The sequence below is a fragment of the Canis lupus genome, chromosome 15, assembly GCF_011100685.1.
Source record: "Canis lupus familiaris isolate Mischka breed German Shepherd chromosome 15, alternate assembly UU_Cfam_GSD_1.0, whole genome shotgun sequence".
Taxonomy (NCBI): Eukaryota; Metazoa; Chordata; class Mammalia; order Carnivora; family Canidae; genus Canis; species Canis lupus.
The window spans coordinates 14,565,484-14,585,810 of record NC_049236.1 but is presented as its reverse complement, the minus strand read 5'-3'; the positions used below and the strand labels follow the sequence as shown (position 1 = coordinate 14,585,810).

At 36.7% G+C, this 20,327-nt stretch overlaps 1 protein-coding gene across 9 annotated transcripts in view; it reads left to right on the top strand.

The window, feature by feature from the left end:
• Window positions 1-20,327, top strand: part of MAST2 (microtubule associated serine/threonine kinase 2) — a 208,477-nt gene that overhangs the window by 75,075 nt on the left and 113,075 nt on the right. For 7 of the 9 annotated variants that reach the window (XM_038558183.1, XM_038558188.1, XM_038558184.1 and 4 more), the window contains exon 4: window positions 13,467-13,498. In XM_038558183.1, coding sequence (XP_038414111.1) covers window positions 13,467-13,498 — 32 coding nt within the window. Of the gene's footprint in view, window positions 1-4,226; window positions 4,330-13,466; window positions 13,499-19,083; window positions 19,119-20,327 lie in introns of those variants that run through there. The other 2 variants (XM_038558185.1, XM_038558190.1) reach the window with 2 other exon arrangements.

Genomic DNA, 20,327 nt, shown 5'->3' with positions numbered 1-20,327 from the left:
TTATTTATGATAGTCACAGAGAGAGAGAGAGAGAGAGAGGCAGAGACATAGGCAGAGGAAGAAGCAGGCTCCATGCACCGGGAGCCCGACGTGGGATTTGATCCCAGGTCTCCAGGATCGCGCCCTGGGCCAAAGGCAGGCGCTAAACCCGCTGCGCCACCCAGGGTTCCCTGCTATCTCATTATTTTAATTTGCATTTTCCTGATGACACATGATGTAGAACATCTTTTCATATGAAAACCTTCAGTTTTTAAATGTATTTTTTTTAAAGATTCATTTATTTATTTTAGAGAGAGAGTGGGGGTGGTGCAGAGAGAGAATCCTGAGCAGACTCTGCACTGAATGTGGAACCCTGTGCAGGGCTTGATTTCATGACTCTGAGATCACAACCTGAACCCAAACCAAGAGTCAGTTGCTTAACTGACTGTACCACCCAGGTGCCCCTTAAAGGTATTTTCTTATTCTAACCTTAGACTGACTTTTGTGAGATGGGCAAAGTAGGTTTTTGTTTTTTGCAAAGTAAGTATTTTTTAAAAAATTTATTTCAGAGAGAGGGAGAGAGAGCGCGAAAGAGCATGTGCATCAAACTGGGGGAGAGGAGGAGGAGGAATAGAGGGAGAGAATCCCAAGTGGACTTTGCACTGAGCTCAAAGCCCCTCTCAGGGTGATGGAACCAACTACTCCGAGATCACAACCTGAGCCAACACTAGGAGTTGGGCACTTAACCCACTGAGCCACGCAGGTGCCCTGCAAAGTAGGCATTTTTATTACAGGTGTGCAGAAAAGAAAAAGATTTAGGAAGGTGTAATCACTGACCAAAATTTCATGAGTAAAGTAAGTAGTAGAACTGTGTTTACGTTATTTTTTTTTGACTCTGAGCCCTGAGTTTTTATACCATATGGAAAGATGATCCTGTTAGTATCATCAAGCTGTCTTTTTTTTTTTTTTTTAAGATTTTATTTATTTATTCATGACAGACACAGAGAGAGAGAGAGGCAGAGACATAGGCAGAGGGAGAAGCAGGCTCCATGCACCGGGAGCCCGACGTGGGATTCGATCCCCGGTCTCCAGGATCGTGCCCTGGGTCAAAGGCAGGCGCTAAACCGCTGCGCCACCCAGGAATCCCCATCAAGCTGTCTTTACTGTTCCTCAAACTCACATGAGAACAACACATCTGTTATTGTGTCACAATTCATAGAATAAAATACTTTCATACACATTACTTTGACCTTTATAATCATATCTAATCCTTAGAGGTAGGTGAAATTCCAGATCACATAAGTTATATGTTATTGAGCCTTAACATGAACTTTATATTTTGTGCTCTTTCCTATGTTCCTTAATATTGTATAATGTAAATACTGCATCATTGAAGCTTGTTCTTAAGATGATTACATGTGAATTTAATGGAATAAGAGGAGTGAAATACATTAGAGTTTTATAGGTTGTACCATAGCTGCATATACACTGATTTCCCCCTTAGCTTCAGACCTTAAGATAGACTCACACTCAAGTGTGAATGAGTGGAGCTAAAATGCCATAATGCCCAGAGCAGTAGTAATGGTACATTTGCTATGCAGGAAAGGGAGGTTTCTCAGCAGATTTATTTGCTGCCAGAGCTTAGGGGAGAAGATTGTATTTGGGGATAAGGTTCTTTTAAGGCCGGTCAGTAAATGGTATTAAAGTACATTTGTGTGGTAGGTTATGTTTTTCTCTCCTAAAAGCATTTTTTTTGAATGATTATTATAATAGCTACCAACCAGAAGACTGTCAGTAAGTAGTATGTGAAAACGGAGTATATCCTTTCTCTAGTAAAACCTCTTTGGCTGACTTAGCTGCAGTTGATATTTTTTATCAGTGTAACTCCAAATAAGCAACCATTTACTTACTTGATTGATTCATTGGTTTATTCATCAAATATTCATTTGGTACCTACTAGGCTAAGTATGTCATTGAGAGCAAGACTAATCTCTGTTCCTCTAGAGCTAACAGTCATTCCCAGAAAACAATTAAGTAACTAATGATAGTAAAGAGTCGGAAGTACATAGAGGTAGGCTAGGAAAACCATTATGTAGGGAGATCTTCCCAGAGGAGATAGATTGAAGCTAAGGTCCAAGAATGTATAAAAGGAGATAAGGAAAAGTAATCCAAGAAGAATAATAGGTGTGAAGCCCTGAAGTGAAGAGAGGGTATGCCATGTCCCCAAGATCAAAACTCCAGAAAGACTGGGGAATTGTGCAAAGGATGCTGAAGAAGTAGGCAATAGCCAGGTAGCATCCTATAGGCTGCAGAAAGGATTTTAGACTTTATCCACTGAGGAATTTAAGAAGAAAAATGACCCAATCAGTTCTGCATTTTATTTTATTTATTTTTTCAGTTCTGCATTTTAAAAGGATCTTTTTGGCTGCTTGTTTTGTTAAACTAAGGTAGTACCATTTAGAAAACAGATACTAATTACATGATATTTACATTGATACAACATTAAGGATCCTGGGGAACAAACTAAAGGAAGATCAACTAGGAAGGTGGTATTGGATGATGCTGGTCTGGACAAGGGGACATGGCAGTAGAGATAAAGTGAAATCTAAAGATAGATGTTTTGGAGGTAGCCATTGGCAAGGCTTGCTGAATAATTGAGTTGTAGAGTAAAAGAAAGTGAAACAAGAATGCCTCTAAACAAACTGAGAGGTGATAAAGGGAGGTGGGTGGGGAATGAGCTAAATGGGTGATGGGTATTAAAGAGGGCACTTGTTAAGATGAGCACTGGGTGTTACACGAAAGTGATGAATCACTAAATTCTACTCCTAAAGCCAGTATATTATTACACTATATGTTAACCCTTGAGAATTTAAATAAAGATTTGAAGGAAAAAGAAAAGAATGACTCTAGATTTGGTGGTACCATCACTGAAATGGAAAATACAGGAGGACCAAGGTTGAGTAGGAAGCCAGGTTGAGTTTTTAGACATTTTAAGTACAAGATAGTTATATATGCTCAGGTGAGAGATCTAGGATGAAGATACAAATATGGGAGTCATCTGTAAAATGTATGTAGAGAGGAGTTTCCAGACAGAACTTTAAGGACAATCAACGTTTAAGGGTCTCAGATGATGAAGGATAAGCCTGCAAAGATGTAGTGTTTTCAGAAATAAAAGCTAAAACAGGAGCATATGGTTTTGAGGAAAGAAAATTATTTTAAGATAGAAGAGTGAATAATACTGACAAATGCTGCTGAGCACTCAGGTCAGAAAAAGAAATGGTAGACTGGATGCAGTGGAGGTGTTTTACATGGAGACCATTGATAACCTGGCAAGAATGGTTTAAACGGAGTGGTGAAGTCCAGGGATATTTGCAGTATGTTGAACAGCAAATAGGAAGTGAAAAATTGGAGACAGTGATTCAACCACACTAATTCAAGAAGTGTGGTTGTGATTATAAAAACCACCAGTGGTTCAGTCAGTTAAGCTTCCCACTCTTTTTTTTTTCCCCAAAAAAGATATATTTATTTATTTTTAGTGAGAGAATGAGAGTGAGTAGGGTGTGGGGCAGGTAGAGGCAAAGGGAGAGAGAGTCCCAAGCAGACTCTGTGCTCAGCGCAGAGCCTGATGCAGGGCTCGATCCTACTACCTGGAGATCATAACCCAAGCCAAAACCAAGAGTCCAATGCTAAACTGACTGCACCACCTAGGCACCCCTAAGCTTCAGACTCTTGATCTCAGGGTCATGAGTTGAAGCCCTATGTTGGGTTGCATGCTGGGTGTGGAGTCTATTTAAAAAAAGAAAGAAAGAAAAAGAAAGAAATGTGGTTGTGAAGGGAAAAAGACTTGATAAGGCAGAGGTTGAAGAGGGATATGTAGTAATTAAGGGGAAAATTTTGTTAAAAGGTGGGATTGACTAGATGTGTTCAGAATGCTAATTAGAAGATCATGGAGAATATGGAGAGTCAAGAGATAACCAGTAAATCAGAGAAGGCTGAATGGGATGGACTTCATCTGATGTTACAAGGTATTGCCAGATATTACCATCCTACTTCCTAAGATGAAGTGATAAATTTATGTTATCTCTTTAAATGAGAGTGCTCTTGCCTCAGCCAGACTTCTAGACTGTGCAGTTTTCCTCCTTAATTTGTTATGAATGTTCTCTGGGAAAGGGAGGATTGGGAAATCATTGTTCCTTGGACTGCTTTTATCTGATTGGAGAGCACTTTTTTGTTCCACTTTGTCTTAGGGCTGTCTTTATGGTACCAGAGTGCTTGGCATAGAATGTACTCATCTGGAGCCCTGGGCATCCATCTTGGAAATGCAGGCTTTTGTGGAGGTGCAAGGAGAGGGTAAGGAAGAAGAGATGGATCTTCATGGATGCATTTCCTTGTCTAAAAGGGATTCAGAGAGGGGCATATATGCAATTTTATTATTGCCCCCAAATATACAAATATTTACCTCGTGTTTCCTATTTAAACTGTTCAAGAAGCCAGGACTGTCATATAGGTTCAAAGATTGGTGTTACCAAGTTATATATAGATTGTTTCAGAATAAAGAAAAAAAGGACACATTCCCCTACCACATTTTATGAGGATTAGGATGCCCAAATTGACAAGGACAGTTCGAGAAGAGAAAATATGTAGGCCAATCTTACTTACTTACCACAGAGGCAAAATCCTTAATAAAAGCCTCCAGATCTAGATGATTTTATTAATGAAAACTGTATAATAATTAAGGAAGAAATAATGCCAATCTTACACAAACTCTCTCAGGAAATAGAGGCAGGAACACTTCCTAGCCAGTTTTAGGAGGCTAATGTAATTGTGATTCTAAAATCAGACAAAAACATTATAATAAAATCTGGAGACCAGATCCCTTATGAATATAGGTGCAAAAATCTTTAATAAAATATCAGCAAAGATAGCCTAACAAAGTTGGGTTATACACAGAAATGTAAGATTAGTTTAATAAAGATGGTGTCCAACTTATTATAGTTTGACTATAATGTTTCAACTTTATGATGGTGTGAAAATGATATACATTTGGTAGAAACTGTATGTTGAATTTTGGAACTTGATATTTTCCTGGGCTAGTTAGAATGTAGTATGATACTCTCCAGTCAGCCACATGATTGATATACTTACTAGCCACCCTGTACATATACATCCATTCTCTTTTTCACTTTCAGTACAGTATTTTTTAAAAATTTTATTTATTTATTTATGATAGTCACAGAGAGAGAGAGAGAGAGAGAGAGAGAGGCAGAGACATAGGCAGAGGGAGAAGCAGGCTCCATGCAAGGAGCCTGACGTGGGATTCGATCCCGGTCTCCAGGATTGCGCCCTGGGCCAAAGGCAGGCGCTAAACTGCTACGCCACCCAGGGATCCCTTCAGTACAGTATTTAATACATTATATTAAAATAGTCATACTTTATTATAAAATAGACTTTATGTTAGATCATTTTGCCCACCTGTAGGCTTAATGTAAGTGTTTTGAGCACACTTAAGGTAGGCTAGGGTAAGCTGTGATGTTTAAAAAGCTTTTTTAAAAACATTTTATTTAATTATTCATGAGAGACACAGAGAGAGAGGCAGAGACAGAGGCAGAGGGAGAAGCAGGCTCCCTGTGGGGAGCCTGATGTGGTACTTGATCCCAGGACCCTGACCTGATCAGGACCCTGACCTGACCAGGATCATGACCTGAGCCAAAGACAGATACTCACTGAACCACCCAGGCATCCTTTAAGTGCAGTTTTGACTTAACAATATTTTCAGCTTACAATGGGTTTATTGGGACATAACCCCATAGTAAGTTGAGGAAGTACTCTATTAGAAAATCAGTCACTGTGTGGAGCCTGGGTAGCTCAGTCTGTTAAGTGTTTACCTTTAGCTGAGGTTATGATCTCAGGGTCCTGAGATCGAGCCCTGAATTGGGCTCCCTGCTCAGTAGGGAGTCTGCTTTCCCTCTCCTTCTGCCCCTCTCCATGCTTGCTCATGTGTATGCTCACTCTCTCTAAAATAAATAAAAAATATATTTTTTAAGATTTTATTTATTTATTCCTGGCAGACACAGAGAGAGAGCGAGAGAGGCAGAGACACAGGCAGAGGGAGAAGCAGGCTCCATACAGGGAGCCCGATATGGGACTCGATCTCTGGTCCCCAGGATCACACCCTGGGCTGAAGGCGGCGCTAAACCGCTGGGCCACCGGGGCTGCCCTAAAATCTCTTTCTTTTCAAAAGAAAATCCATCACTGTAATTTACCACATTAGCAGGAAAAAAAAACCCCTATGATCATTTCAGTATATGCTGAGAAAATATTTGATAAAATCAATATCCATTCATGATAAAAACTCCTAAATATATTAGGAATAGCAGGAAACTGTCAATTTGATAAAAGTATTCTATGAAAAACCTACAGCCAACATCATATTTAGTGGTAAAATATTGAACTCTTTCTCCCTATGATCAGATGAAAAACATGGCAAGGATGTCTACCAGACGATTCTAGAAAGTGGAAAGAGGCAAAATCTTTAATATTTTTAAAGATTTATTTATTTCAGAGAGAGAGAGAGAAAGAGATAGTGTTTGTGGGGGTAGGGGTAGAGGCAGAGGGAAAGGAGAGAGGAAACAGACTCCCTGCTGAGCGAGGAGCCCAATGCAGGGCTCAATCTCAGGACCCTATATCAGGGTCTGAGCTGAAACCAAGAGTCAGACACCTAACCCACCTAACCCACCTAACTCACCCAGGCTACCTGAGAAAATGATTGTTTATACATAAAAATCCTAAGGAGTCTACAAAAACAGTCATTATAGCTAATAATGAATTTGGCAAAGTTATAAGACATGGTCAGTATATAAAAACGTATTGCATTCCTATACTAGAAGCAAGCAATTGGAAAATGAAATAATTTTATTTCAAAAATATCTACTTAAGGGATAAGTTTAGCAAAAGAAGGTCTTTTTGCTGAAAATTATGAAACATTGCTTAGAATAATTAAAGTAGATCTAAATAATTGGAGAAATACTGTGTTCATGGGTTGGAAGACTTAATGTTAAGATCTCAGTTCTTTCCAAATTGGTCTGTAATCCCAGCAGACATTTTTGTACAAATTAATAATTTATATGCAACATTTATATGCAAATGCAGAGTCTAGAATGTCCAAAGCATTCTTGAAGAAGAAGAGCAAAGTTAAAGGACTACATGATCTGACTTAAATACTTGTTAATATAAAGCTGCAGAATGAAGAAAGTAAGAAAGTATGGAGTCCCAAAATAGCCCATTCTATTTTAATTCAGTTTTTAACAAAGGTGCCTAAGCAATTTGTTGGTGAAAAGATGGTATTTTCCATAAACGGTGCTGGAATAAGTGGATATCTCTATGGAAAAAGATAACCTAAACCTATCTCATATTACCCCCAAATTAATTCAAAATGGACCTAAATGTTAAGGCTAAAAGCCATAAAGCAATTAGAAATAAAATATAGGAAAATAATTTTGTCCCCTTGGCATGGACAGAGGTTTCTTAGGCAAGATACTGAAAGCATTAACCATAAAAGAAATATTGACTAATTGACTTTCATCAGCATTTAAAACTTTTGCTTATCAAAAGACACCACTACTAACTTTAGTTAGGCAAGCCACAGACTGAGAGAAAATATTCATCAAACATATCTAACAAAGGACTTGTGTTTAGAATATATGAAGAATTCTTAAAACTGAATAATAAAAAGACAAATAGGCTGATTATAAAAGGGACAAAATATTTTAAGATAATTCATAAAAGTACTGATGTACTGATGGCTAATAAGCAAATGAAAAGATGCTTAAAATCATTAGTTATTTTGAAAATGCAAATTAAAACTGCAGTGAGATACAACTGCACACTCTAAGCCAAAATTTAGATTACTGATGACACATATTGGTTTGAACATAGAGCAGTTGGAGTTCTTGGGGTGGGTGTAGAGTGATTCTGATATTATTAGTAATAATTATTACTATATTAGCTAGAATGTGGAACAATTGAAATTCTCATACATTGTCATTGGGAGTGTAATTTGATATAATCACTTCAGAAAAAGATCTGGTAGTTTTTTATAAAACTAAATATATACCAATCCTATAACCCACTAATCCTACACTCTTAGGTATTTTACCCAAGACAGATGAAACATAGGCCTATTAAAAGACTTGTCTAGGAATGTTAGTAGTTCAAAACTGGAAATAATCCAAATGTCCGTTAATAGGAGAAAAGATAAATAAACTGTGGTATACTAATATGATTAGATTTTACTACTGTTACATGCAACATATGGATGAATTTCTTTTTTTTTTTAAGATATTATTTATTTATTCATGAGAGACATAGAGGAAGAGGCAGAGACATAGGCAGAGGGAGAAGCAGGCTCCTCATGAGGAGCCTGATGTGGGACTCGATCCTAGGACTCTAGGATCATGACCTGAGCCAAAGGCAGACACTCAACCACTGAGCCACCCAGATGCCCCTGGATGAATTTCTAAAACATTGTGCTGAGTGAAAGAAGTTTTATATACAAGCATTCATACTTATTCCATTCATATGAAGTTTGGGAGCAGGCAAAACTAACCCATGGTAGAAAAATGGAAATAGTATTTGCTTGGGTGAGGGAGTAGTGATTTGTTGGGAATTTACCAAAAAAGGATATGATGAACTCTTTGGATTGATGAATATGTTCTATATATTGGTAGGGATTTGGGTTACCTGAGTTTTTGCATTTATTAAACTTATCATCTGGCATATATAATACTGTACATTTCAGTGTTTGTAAATTTACCTTGAAAAAAATATATATCCAGCATGAAAGCATTGTAAATAAATGCTGAATTCTGGGTAATGATATACATGTTTAAGTATCTACCGATATCTGTAGTCTACTTTGAGATGCATTTTGTTTTTAGAAAGGGATAGGTGGCTAAATATATGATAAAGCAAATATGTGCATTCCTTGGAGATATTGTGAGTTCAATTAACTATCGCAATAAAGCAAATCAAATGGATTTTTTGGTTTTCTAATGCATGTAAAAGTTATGTTTAAACTGTAGCCTGTTAAGTGAGCAATAGCATTCTGTCTAAAAAAAAAACTACATATCTTAATTAAAAAATACTTATTGCTAAAAAATATTAGCCACCATCTGGGCTTTCAGTGAGTCATAATCTTTTTACTGGTGGAAGGTCTTACATCGATGTTGATGGCTGCTGACTGATCAGGGTGGTGGTTGCTGAAGGCTGGGATGATTGTGGCAGTTTCTTAAAAAAGACAACAGTGAAGTTGCCACATTAATTTACTCTCTTCCTTTCATGAATAATTTCTCTGTATCGTGACATGTGGTTTGATAGTATTTTACCCACAGAACCTCTTTCAAAATTGGAATCAGTCCTCTCAAACTCTGCTACTGCTTTATCAACTAAGTTTATATGATATTTTAAATCCTTTATTGTTTCAACATTCTTCATAGCATCCTCACCAGGAATAGATTCCATCCCAAGAAACCATTGTCTTTGTTCATCCATAAGAAGTAACTCCTCACCCATTCAAGTGTTATCATGAGATTATAGTAATTCAGTCACACCTTCAAACTCCACTTGTGTTCTAGTTCTCTTGCTATTTACACCCCATCTGCAAAGTTACTTCTTCCACTGAAGTCTTAAATTTCTCAAAGTCACCCTTGAGGGTTGGAATCCGCTTCTTTCAAACTCTTGTTCATGTTGATGTTTTGACCTACCCCCATGAATCACAAGTGTTCATGATTGAACACACAAAGGACATTGTGGGGTTATTTACTGCCTTAATTTCAATATTGTAGGGAGACCAAAGGAGAGGGGGAGAGATGGGAATGGCTAGTCAGTTAAAACACACACATTTATCAATTAAATTTGCCATTTTGTGAATGCATAAAGAAGATGTGAGATACACACACACACACATATATAAAATTTGGGTGGGGAGAATGCAATATTACTCAGCCATCAGAAAGGATGAATAACTACCATTTACATCGCTGTGAATGGAACTGGAGAGTATTATGCTAAGTGAAGTATGTCAGTCGGAGAAAGAATTATCATATGGTTTCACTCATAATGTGGAATGTAAGAAATGGTGAAAGGGATCATAAGGGAAGGGGAGAAACTGAGTGAGAAAAATTAGAGAGGAAGACAAACCATGAGAGACTCCTGACTCTGGGAAACAAGTAAAGGGTTTGCAGAAGGGAAGCTGTGGGGAGGGGTGGAGTAACTGGGTGATGGGCATTAAGGAGGGCACATAATGTGATGAGCACTGGGTGTTGTTACAGTGTATGTTGACAAATTGAATTTAAATAAAACGTTTGCCATCTTGTATGGGCAAGGTTTGTAGCACCCCAAAAGAATTACAATAGTAACATCAAAGATCCCTGATCCCAGATCACCATAGCAAATATAATAATAATGTAAAAGTTTGAAATTTTGTGAGAATCACCAAATGTGACAGAGACACATGGAATGAGCAAATGCTGTTGGAAAGTGGTGCTGACACACTTGCTGTAGGATCGCCACAGACCATCAATATGTTTAAAAAAAAAAAAAAAGACAGTATCTGTGAAGAGCAATAAAATAAGTACAATAAGACAAGGCACGCCTGTATTACAAAATGTTAACAATTGAACAGTCTGCATTGTAGGTATATACAATTCAGGTTTTGCTGGACAGGTTTTTAAACCTTTTGTTTTCTTTGTCTGAAAATTTTCATACTATATTGGGGGACAAATGATGTTACTGGTATAATGAAATACAACTCTTGGTATATGTGATTTTAAAAAATGTTATAATGGCAACAAGAAAATATAAGGTACTAGCAATAAATATAACAAAAATATTTGTATAATTTTTATTTGAAAAATTATCAGAATTTATTAAAACATACTAAAGAAGACCTGAATAAATGGACAGGTGTGCCATGTTCTTGATAGTAGTTGTCTGTGTTGTAAATATGTTAGTTATCCCCAGATCAACTCTAGATCGAGTGCAGTGTCAAAATTTTTATCAACAAGTTGATTCTAAAATTTATATGGAAGAGTGAAGCCCCAAGATTAGCTTCCATAATTTTCAAGAGTAATTACAATGTGAATGGACTTGTTTTATAAATATCAAGATTTGTCAAGCTATACCAGTTAAACAGTGTGGTATTGGCACAAGAGCTGACAAGTACAGTGGAACTGAATATAGTCAAGAGAGATACCCCTACCTACCTTCATGGAAACTTAATATTGCACTGAAATTGCACATCATTTAACAAATGATCTGGGATAATCGATCATATGTATAGAAAAAAAATATAATAGGATTCCTGTCTCCCTTCATATGTAAAAATAAGTTACAGGTATATTATTTTTAGTTTAGTATATTTATTTTAAGTTACAGGTATATTAACAAATTTTGTTTGTTTTCTTAAAGATTTTATTTATTTATTCATGAAAGACATACACACACAGAGGCAGAGACATAGGTAGAGGGTGAAGCAGGCTCCCTGTATAGAGAGCCTGATGCGGGACTCAATCCTGGGATCACACCCTGAGCCAAAGGCAGAGGCTCAACTGCTGAGCCACCCAGGCATCCCATGATAAAAGACTCTTTAACAGTAGAGAATAAACTGAGAGTTGATGAAGGGAGGTGAGTGGGAGATGGATTAGAAGGGTGATGGGTATTAAGGGAAAGCACTTTTTATGCTGAGCTCTGGGTGTTGTATGTAAATAATGAATCACTGAAATTCTATTCCTGAAACCAGTATTGCACTGTATGTTAACTAGAATTTATTTATTTAATTTTTATTTTTAAATTTTAAAAAAGATTTTATTTATTCATGAGAGACACAGAGAGAGAGAGAGAGAGAGAGAGAGAGGCAGAAACATAGGCAGAGGGAGAAGCAGGCTCCATGTAGGGAATCTGATGTGGGACTCGGTCCCGGGACTCCAGGATCGTGCCCTAAGCCGAGGGCAGATGCCCAACTGCTGAGCCACCCAGGCGTCCCAACTAACTAGAATTAATTAATTAATTAATTTTCTATTATTTATTTATATAAGATTTTATTCATGAAAGACAGACAGAGAGAGAGAGACAGAGAGACAGAGAGAGAGAGACAGGCAGAGGGAGAAGTAGGCCCCATGCAGGGATCCCAAGGTGGGACCCCATTCCGGGTCTCCAGGATCACACCCCGGGCTGCAGGCAGTGCCAAACCACTGTGCCACCAGGGCTGCCCTACTAACTAGAGTTTAAATAAAGATTAAAAAAATAAAATGAGAGGGAAAAGGGAAGAATGATAAATTGTGTCAAAATTCTTTATAATTATGAAATTTTAATGATAGAAATAAAAATTATAAAATAAAAAAGAATTCCTGATGGAATATAGTGTATGTGAAAAACAGAAGAGTCCAGATGTCTAGGGTTTTGGTTTAAATAACCAGAAGAATAGAAATACCATCATCTGAGATGGGGAAAGGCTGTGGTTGGAATCAATTTTGATAGAAAGAATGAGCTCAGTTTGGGACATGTTGGGTTTGAGATGTTGAGTAGGCAAATTGGTTATAAGTATCAGGAGCTTGGGAGACTGGTCTGGGATGTGTTGGATAGGGAGGTCAAATCTAAACATATACTTTACAAACTTTTTATAAGAGCATTGTTTTGATGGAGAAGAAAAACATGGAAAGAAAATTAACTTTCTATCTCCTGGAGAATAGATAAATAAATATTATAAATAAGTGACAAATTTATAGGCTAATGAATGAAATGGAAAATATCCACATGAGTGAATCTTTCAGTTATAATGTTGAAGTCAGCAGATGATACATACAATATTTGAAATAAATTACTTAATAACATATGGAACAATGCTAATAATTATGATTATATGTAAGAAAATATAAAGACATATGACAAAGATAAAAATATTTATAATAGGTAAATGGGAACTTGTGGGAGGTGGGACTTGATAAATTTTGAAAGCAAGTCACAGAGGTCCAACTCTTCTCACACCCGTGGTGTGTATAGTTATCTCTTTGTTGTATTATTTTCTATACTACTTCGTCTAAGATGCTTCCCGATTAACGAAAAATTCATGTCGTTCCTTTCATATCCCTTACTCTTGATGATAGGTGAATCCTTTATAATTCATCAAATAAAATGGCTAGCCCACTGGATATTTGAAATAATCTCCACTGGTGAGATGGTTCCATCTAGTGGGGAAAAAGCTGCAAGTATTCTGTGAGACAGTCCTTTTGGGAAGGAGGAATAAAGAGTGATAGTTAACCCAACTGCTCTTTATTTCACTGAATTTAAAAGATAAGGGAGGAGGTTATTTTTTGGAAATACTTAGTTTTTACTATTGTTAAGATAATGCTGTAAGACCTTTAATGGAGACCTGTAGGACTTCGTTGTGTCCTTATTTCTGTCTAACTTGTGTTTTGTGCTTTGTTTTTCAGAAGGAGTTGAGCCTTCCAAGAAGAGGCAGCTTGTAAGTTGATGATGATTATGATTATGATTATGAATAGCAGCTTAGAAATCCCTCCTGGGGAATGTTGTCAGTGTTATTTGGAGGAATTCCATTCATTCTCCTCTTATTTGGGCAGGGAACCTGGTGAGCCAGCCAGTTTCTCTTGAGATCAGATCCTCTCCTTTCCCCCATCCTTTCTCACCCTTAATCCTTTTATCTGTGTCAGTTTTTGCCTAGCATTTGAGGAAAAGCTGCTAGTTAAGTACCCATCGCAGTTTTATACTTGCATTTTTTGGGATTTACCAAGTGTTGTTTTTTAAAACATACTTAAGCTTTTTGGGAATGTTCAAGTTGAAACTCTTAGCATCTCTATCTGTCCCATAACATAGTAGTAGGTAGAGTCAAACTTTTCTGACAGTTTTGGGGCAAAGGCAGTAACTAAGTTTGGATTCAGGGTAAGAATAAGACTTTCTTTCATCTGTTTGTTTTATTCTGGCTTTCTGGCCAGGGAAATTAGTGAATGATCTTTGTCCCTGTACTTAGATTCTTTTATTTTCATGGCCTGCTTTTTCTCTTTAAGATTTCTTTTGGGGCAGTACTGCAAATTTGGCTAGTCAGAATCATCTAGAATGCTTGTTAAAATTCTGAACAGATTTTGAACTCATTTGAATCAGAATCTCCATATTGGGGCCCAAGAAACCTGTATTTTTATGTACCTGCATCCACACCTACCATGATTTTGCTAAGAAGCCAAATTTGGGAAACACTAAGGAAATAGTAACAATGGCTTTGAAACTTTTCCTTACAGAAGCTTATAAGGAGGAGAATACATGGTGTTCATATTTATTAAGTATACTTTATATATACATCTTATGTGTTTTTTGTAAGTGTATGAAATACAAGGTAATTATGTTACTGCCATTTTAGGATTTTGTTTTATAAAAATACCTTAGTAATTAGATGTACTCTGAGATCATTCATTCATTCATTCATTCATTCATTCATTCATTCATGAGAGACACACAGAGAGAGGCAGAGAGACACAGGCAAAGGGGGAAGCAGGCTCCATGCAGGGAACCTGACGCGGGACTCGATCCTGGGTCTCCACGCCTTGGGCTGAAGGTGGTGCAAAACTGCTGAGCCACCCAGGCTGCCCTGAGATTTTTATAAAGCCCCTTTGGCTGCTTTGTGAAAGCTCATTGTGATTTGATAAAAAGAGACTCAAGTTATGAGTCACAAAACCCCTAGGGTTCATTTGGCATTGTCACTTAATTAGCTTTGTAAATGGAGACAAATCACTTCATCTCCTTAAACCTTAATTTAAGGTTTCTTCAATATAAATTGAAGATCATAGTATCTGTTTTTCTTTATTTTTAAATTTTTTTAGATTTTATTTATTTATTCATGAGAGACACAGAGAGAGAGAGAGAGAGGCAGAGACACAGGCAGAGAAAGAAGCAGGCGCCATGCAGGGACCCGGATGTGGGACTTGATCCTGCGTCTCCAGGATCAGGTCTGGGCTGAAGGTGACGCTAAACTGCTGAGCCACCCAGGCTGCCTTGTTTTTCCTTTTCCTTTTTTTTTTTTTTTTTATAGCTACTAGAAGAATCACTTAATATATGTGAAGTGCTTCATTTCTTAAAATTTTCTGAGGTGTATTAGTTTTAGAATTCTTGTAAACGTATTGGATTAACTTTGGGTACATTTTATTGTCTAAGAGCCACATTTCTTTATTTAAATTTAGTTCTAGGAGCACCTGAGTGGCTCAGTCAGTTAAGCATTTGACTCTTGATTTCAGTTCAGGTCATGATCTCAAGGTCATGAGATGGAGCCCCTCAATGGGTTCTGTGCTCAGAGGGGAGTCTGCTTGAGATTCTTTCCCCCCAATGCTCTCTCTCTCTTTGTCTCTCTCCCTCTCTCTACCTTTCAAATAAATAAATAAATAAATCTTTTAAAAAAATTTAGTTTAGTTCTAGCAGTGGATCTCAATTCTAGGTTCTCAAGTGTCCTGAGTCTTCTAAACACTGGGCAAAGGTGCTACCAGGACTCTTGTTGGAATGATCTACTAAGTATGCGCACATAACTGAAGAGAAGTGGCTTTTCAGCATCATTTTCAGCAAATATTGTTTTTTTTTTCTTAAGATTTTATTTTTAAGTAATCTCTACATCCAATTTGGGCCTCAAACTCATAACCCTGAGATCAAGTGTCATGTGCTTTACAGACTGAGTTGGCCAGGCACCCCTGTACTTGGTCACTATTCTATTATTTCTGGCATTTATTCTTCTGTTTCCTCTTATTTGAAAGTTCTCTGAGATTTGCTTTTTGCTTAAGATTAGGTGAAATGAATTAAGGCCTAAGGCGGGTGGATAGCTTCTTCTAGGAGTTATGTGCTTTCAGTGAATGGGGTTTGCTGAGGAGAGGGAAGGATATCCTGGGAAAATGATTATTATTTGAAATTGAAGGAATTTTGGGGTCATTTTAGTTTTAACCTTAGGAATATCTTGGTCATTTTAGTGATATCTAAAGTTAGGCTTACTGTAACTTTCTTAAAATATTTAATTAATTAGAATCAGAAATAAATACCTTTTTTTTAAAGAAATAAATACTTTTTAATAAAATAACTACATTTAAACAATTGATCATTCAATAAATGCACACTAATATCTATTGTGTGTTGGGCACTGATCTAAGTTTGGAGGCTGTAGGAATCAGACACATCCTTCTTATTTTGAGGATTTATCGTTAAGTAAGCCAGAAGTACCTCAGTGCAAACAGTAGTTTTTTTATCTTTAATATTGGAGGAGTAGAAAAGTTTTATTCTGGAAGGAAGCTGGGAATCCTGGATACTAATCTAGGTTATGCCACTAATAAGTTATGTGTGATTTCCATAGGAATTATCATTTCTAGGCCTGAATTGTCTCACAAAACAAGGGAATGGACTTACCTCATCTCCTTGTTTAGTTATCTCCCCAAATAACTGCAGCTCCATGGTATCTCTTCTGCAGAGAACTAGGCAAGTATTTATAGGAAGTATGAAGTAGCAAGCAAAGTATGGCTTAGCATTTGGAGTAAAGAAGCCAGAAAAGTAAAAACCATACAACATAAAATGTTAGAATAAGTTTAATTAATACTTAAAAGTTTGTAGTAGATGTGGAGAAACTGATCTTAATACAAAGTAACTTAGACATTTGCCGCATTGTTTCTGGTCCTTGTAGACTAGTCTGGAAGTTTTTTTTTTGTTTTTTTTTTTTTAAGATTTAATTAATTTATTTGAGAGAGAGAGAGAGAGAGCGAGCTTGTGGATGGGCGAGTTGGGGGAGGAGTAGAGGAAGAGTTGAGGGGGAAAGAATCTGGCAGATTCTGTACTTCAGCACAGAGCTGAAGCCTGAGGAGCCAGATTTGGGCTGATCCCGTGACCCTGAGGTCATGACCTGAGCTGCCACCAGGAGTCAGATGTTTAACCAACTGAGCTACCCACGTGACCCATGGTCTGGAAGTTTAAAAAGTTTATAAAAACTTGTCATGAGACGCCTGGCTAGCTCAGTCCATAGAGCATGCAACTCTTGATCTCAGGGTCATGAATTGGAGCCCCACGTTGGGCATGGAGGTTACTTTAAAAAAGTAATTATAATTGTCTTCTGAGTCTTGGTTGGAAGAAGAAGGAGGTGTTGTACTTCTGTCCCTGTTTGTGTCTGTCTCAGAATGACTCTTCCAGGAGCAGATGCTACTCTACGCCTATTCCAGGCATAAAGGCTCATTTCCTTTGACGTATTCTCTATACTATATTTTATGGGTGCAGAGGAATTTGGGGGTTGCACCTAGTTTGGTGTCATGTCATGTCTTTTGAGGGAGAGTCAGGTTCATTTAATAAGCATAATTTTGAAAGTAGTCGAGCAATATAAAATAAGTGAAGTTCAGTAATTTTGAAGGCTATTAATTGATATGCTTTTCCATGTAACATGATACTTGCATTAAAATGGATGGAAACTAAAAAAATAGATTTTTTTAAAAAATGGATTTTTAGATGTGATATCTTGGCTTTCTACAATACACACTCTTTCACTTTACAAGTAATCCCTCCCAAATCTCCAAATTGGGAAGTAAAGTATACCACAGAAATGAAGAGCTTGGATTTGAGAGTCAGGCAGACTTGGGCTTGAGTCTTGCGAATATTCTTTACTAGATTTTTTTTCTTTTTTCTTTTTTAAAGATTTTGTTTATTTATTCATGAGAGAGAGAGAGAGAGAGGCACAGACACAGGCAGAGGGAGAAGCAGACTCCATGCAGGGAGCCCGACGTGGGACTTGATCCGAGGTCTCCAGGATCACACCCTGGGCTGAAGGCAGCACTAAACCACTGAGCCACCTGGGTTGCCCCTAGATGTTTTCTTTGTAAAATGAGTTACTGTATTTCTCTTTGTCTTTTTGCCTCTATTCATTTTTTCATTTGTTTAAATTCATCCATCTATCATATATTTAATAAGTTCTTGTTATATGCAGGCACTATTCTAGATACTGGAGATAAAGTAGTATTTAAGCAGTTTCTACTCTTATGGAGCTTTATTCAAGAGAGACAGACACAGAAACATATATCATGTGTCATAGGGTATTGAGTGCTGCGAAGAAAAAGCTTGATAAGAGATATGAGGGTATATGTTTTTGTGGAGCGGGGGTTGAAATTTTAAATTGTGTTGTCTAGGAATATTTTCATTAAGTGACACTTGAGCAGACAACAATAAGGGTCTGGAATGAATGATATTGATATATATTGAATAAGAGCATTTTATGTAGAAGATATACTATGTGCCAAGGTTCTGAGGTAGCAACATGCTTGGCATGTTGAAGGACAGCAAGGAGGCTAGGGTGCCTGTTGATGAGTGAACAGTGATGTTGGGATTAGTTGAGGATGGGGGGGGGTATTGGAGAATATGAAGCACAGGCTGGATTTTGTAGTACACTGTAGGCTACAGAGAAAAGACTTTGTATTTTACATTGATTGAGACAGAAAGTCAGTGGGTAGTTTTAAAGCAGAGAAAGATGTGATCTGTCTTAGTTTTTTGTTTTGCTGGTTTTTTTTTTTTTTGAAAAGGGCAATTTGCTTTATTGAGATATAATCCACAAATCATATAATTACCATTTAAGAGTATACAGTTCATTGGTTTTTACTGTATGCACAAAGTTTTACAGGAATTACTGCTCTCTTAATTCAAAACATCTTCATTACCCAGAAAAAGCCTCCTTCCTTCTACATCCTACACTCCCTCTAGTCCCTGGTAACCAACTAATTTACTTTCTGTCTTAATAGATTTGTGTATTCTGAACATTCTATATAAGTGGAATTATTTAATATGTGGCCTCTTGTGCCTGGCTTCCTTTGGTTAATATAATTCTTTAGAGATTCATCTATATTTTAGTTTGTGTTATACTTTATTCCTTTTCAAGGTTAAATAATATTACATTGTATGTGTGTATGTATCACATTTTGTTTATCCATTATCTGTTGATGAACATTTGAATTGCTTCCACTTTTTGGCTATTGTGAATAATGCTGCTATGAACATGGGTGTACAAGTATCTGTTTGAGTCCCTGCTTTCACTTATTTCAGGTAGATACCAAGAAGAGGAGTCTCTGGATCATATGGTAATTCTGTGTGTAACTTTCTGAGGAACGACCATACTGCTTCTACAGCAGCTGCACCATTTTATATTCCAACCAACAATTCATGACAGTTACAATTTCTCCACATCCTAGCCAGCACTTGTTATTTTTCATTTTTAAAATAATGTCATCTTAATAAGTGTGAAGTGATATGTCATTGTGGTTTTAATTTGCGTTTTCCTAATTACTAGTGATGTTGAGCATCTTTTCATGTTCTTATTGGTTATTTGTAAACCTTTGGTGAAATCAGTTTCTTTGCCCATTTTTGAATTGGGTTGTAAATTTTTATTGTTTAGTTTTAGGAGTTCTTTACATATTCTGAATATTAAACTCTTATCAGATAAATGATTTGCATATATTTCTTTCATTCTTTTGGTTGCATTTTCATTCCCTTGATCGTGTCCTTGATATACAGAAGATGTTAATTTTCATGAAGTTCAGCTGATATATTTTTTCTTTTGTTGCCTATGATTTTGGTATCATATCCAAGAAATCATTGCCAGATCCAGTGTCAAAAAGGTATCTCCAGGTATTTCTTCTAAGAATTTTATAGTTTTAGCTCTTACGTTTAGGTCTTTGATCCATTTTGAGTTAATTTTTGTTTATGGTGTAAGGGAAGTGTCTAACTCATTCTTTTGCATATGAGTATCTAGTTTCCCCAGAATCATTTGTTAAAAAGACTGTCTTTCCCCACTGGATAGTCTTGGCACCTTTGTCAAAAATATTTGACCATATGTATGAACATTTATTTTGGGACTCTATTCATTCCGTTGGTCTAAATGTCTGTCCTTATACTATTACCACACTGTTTTGATTACTGTAGCTTTGTAGTAAGTTTTGGATTATGAAGTTTGGTATCAAAGAACTAACTGTTCTTCAAGATTATTTTGATTATTTAGAGTTTCTTGTGATTTCATATGAATGGTAGATGAGTTTTTGTATTTCTGCAAAAATGCCTTTGGGATTTTGATAGGGATTGTACTGAATCTATAGATCAATTTGGGTAATATTATCAGATTGATTAGTTTTAAGTCTTCCGATGTGTGACCATAGGATATTTATTTAAGTCCTTTTCAATTTCTTTGAGAAATGTTTCATAGTTTTCAGTGTACAGGTCTTTTACCTCTTTAGTTGAATTTATTCCTAAATTTTTATTTTTTGTGATATTATAAATGGACTTATTTCTTAAAT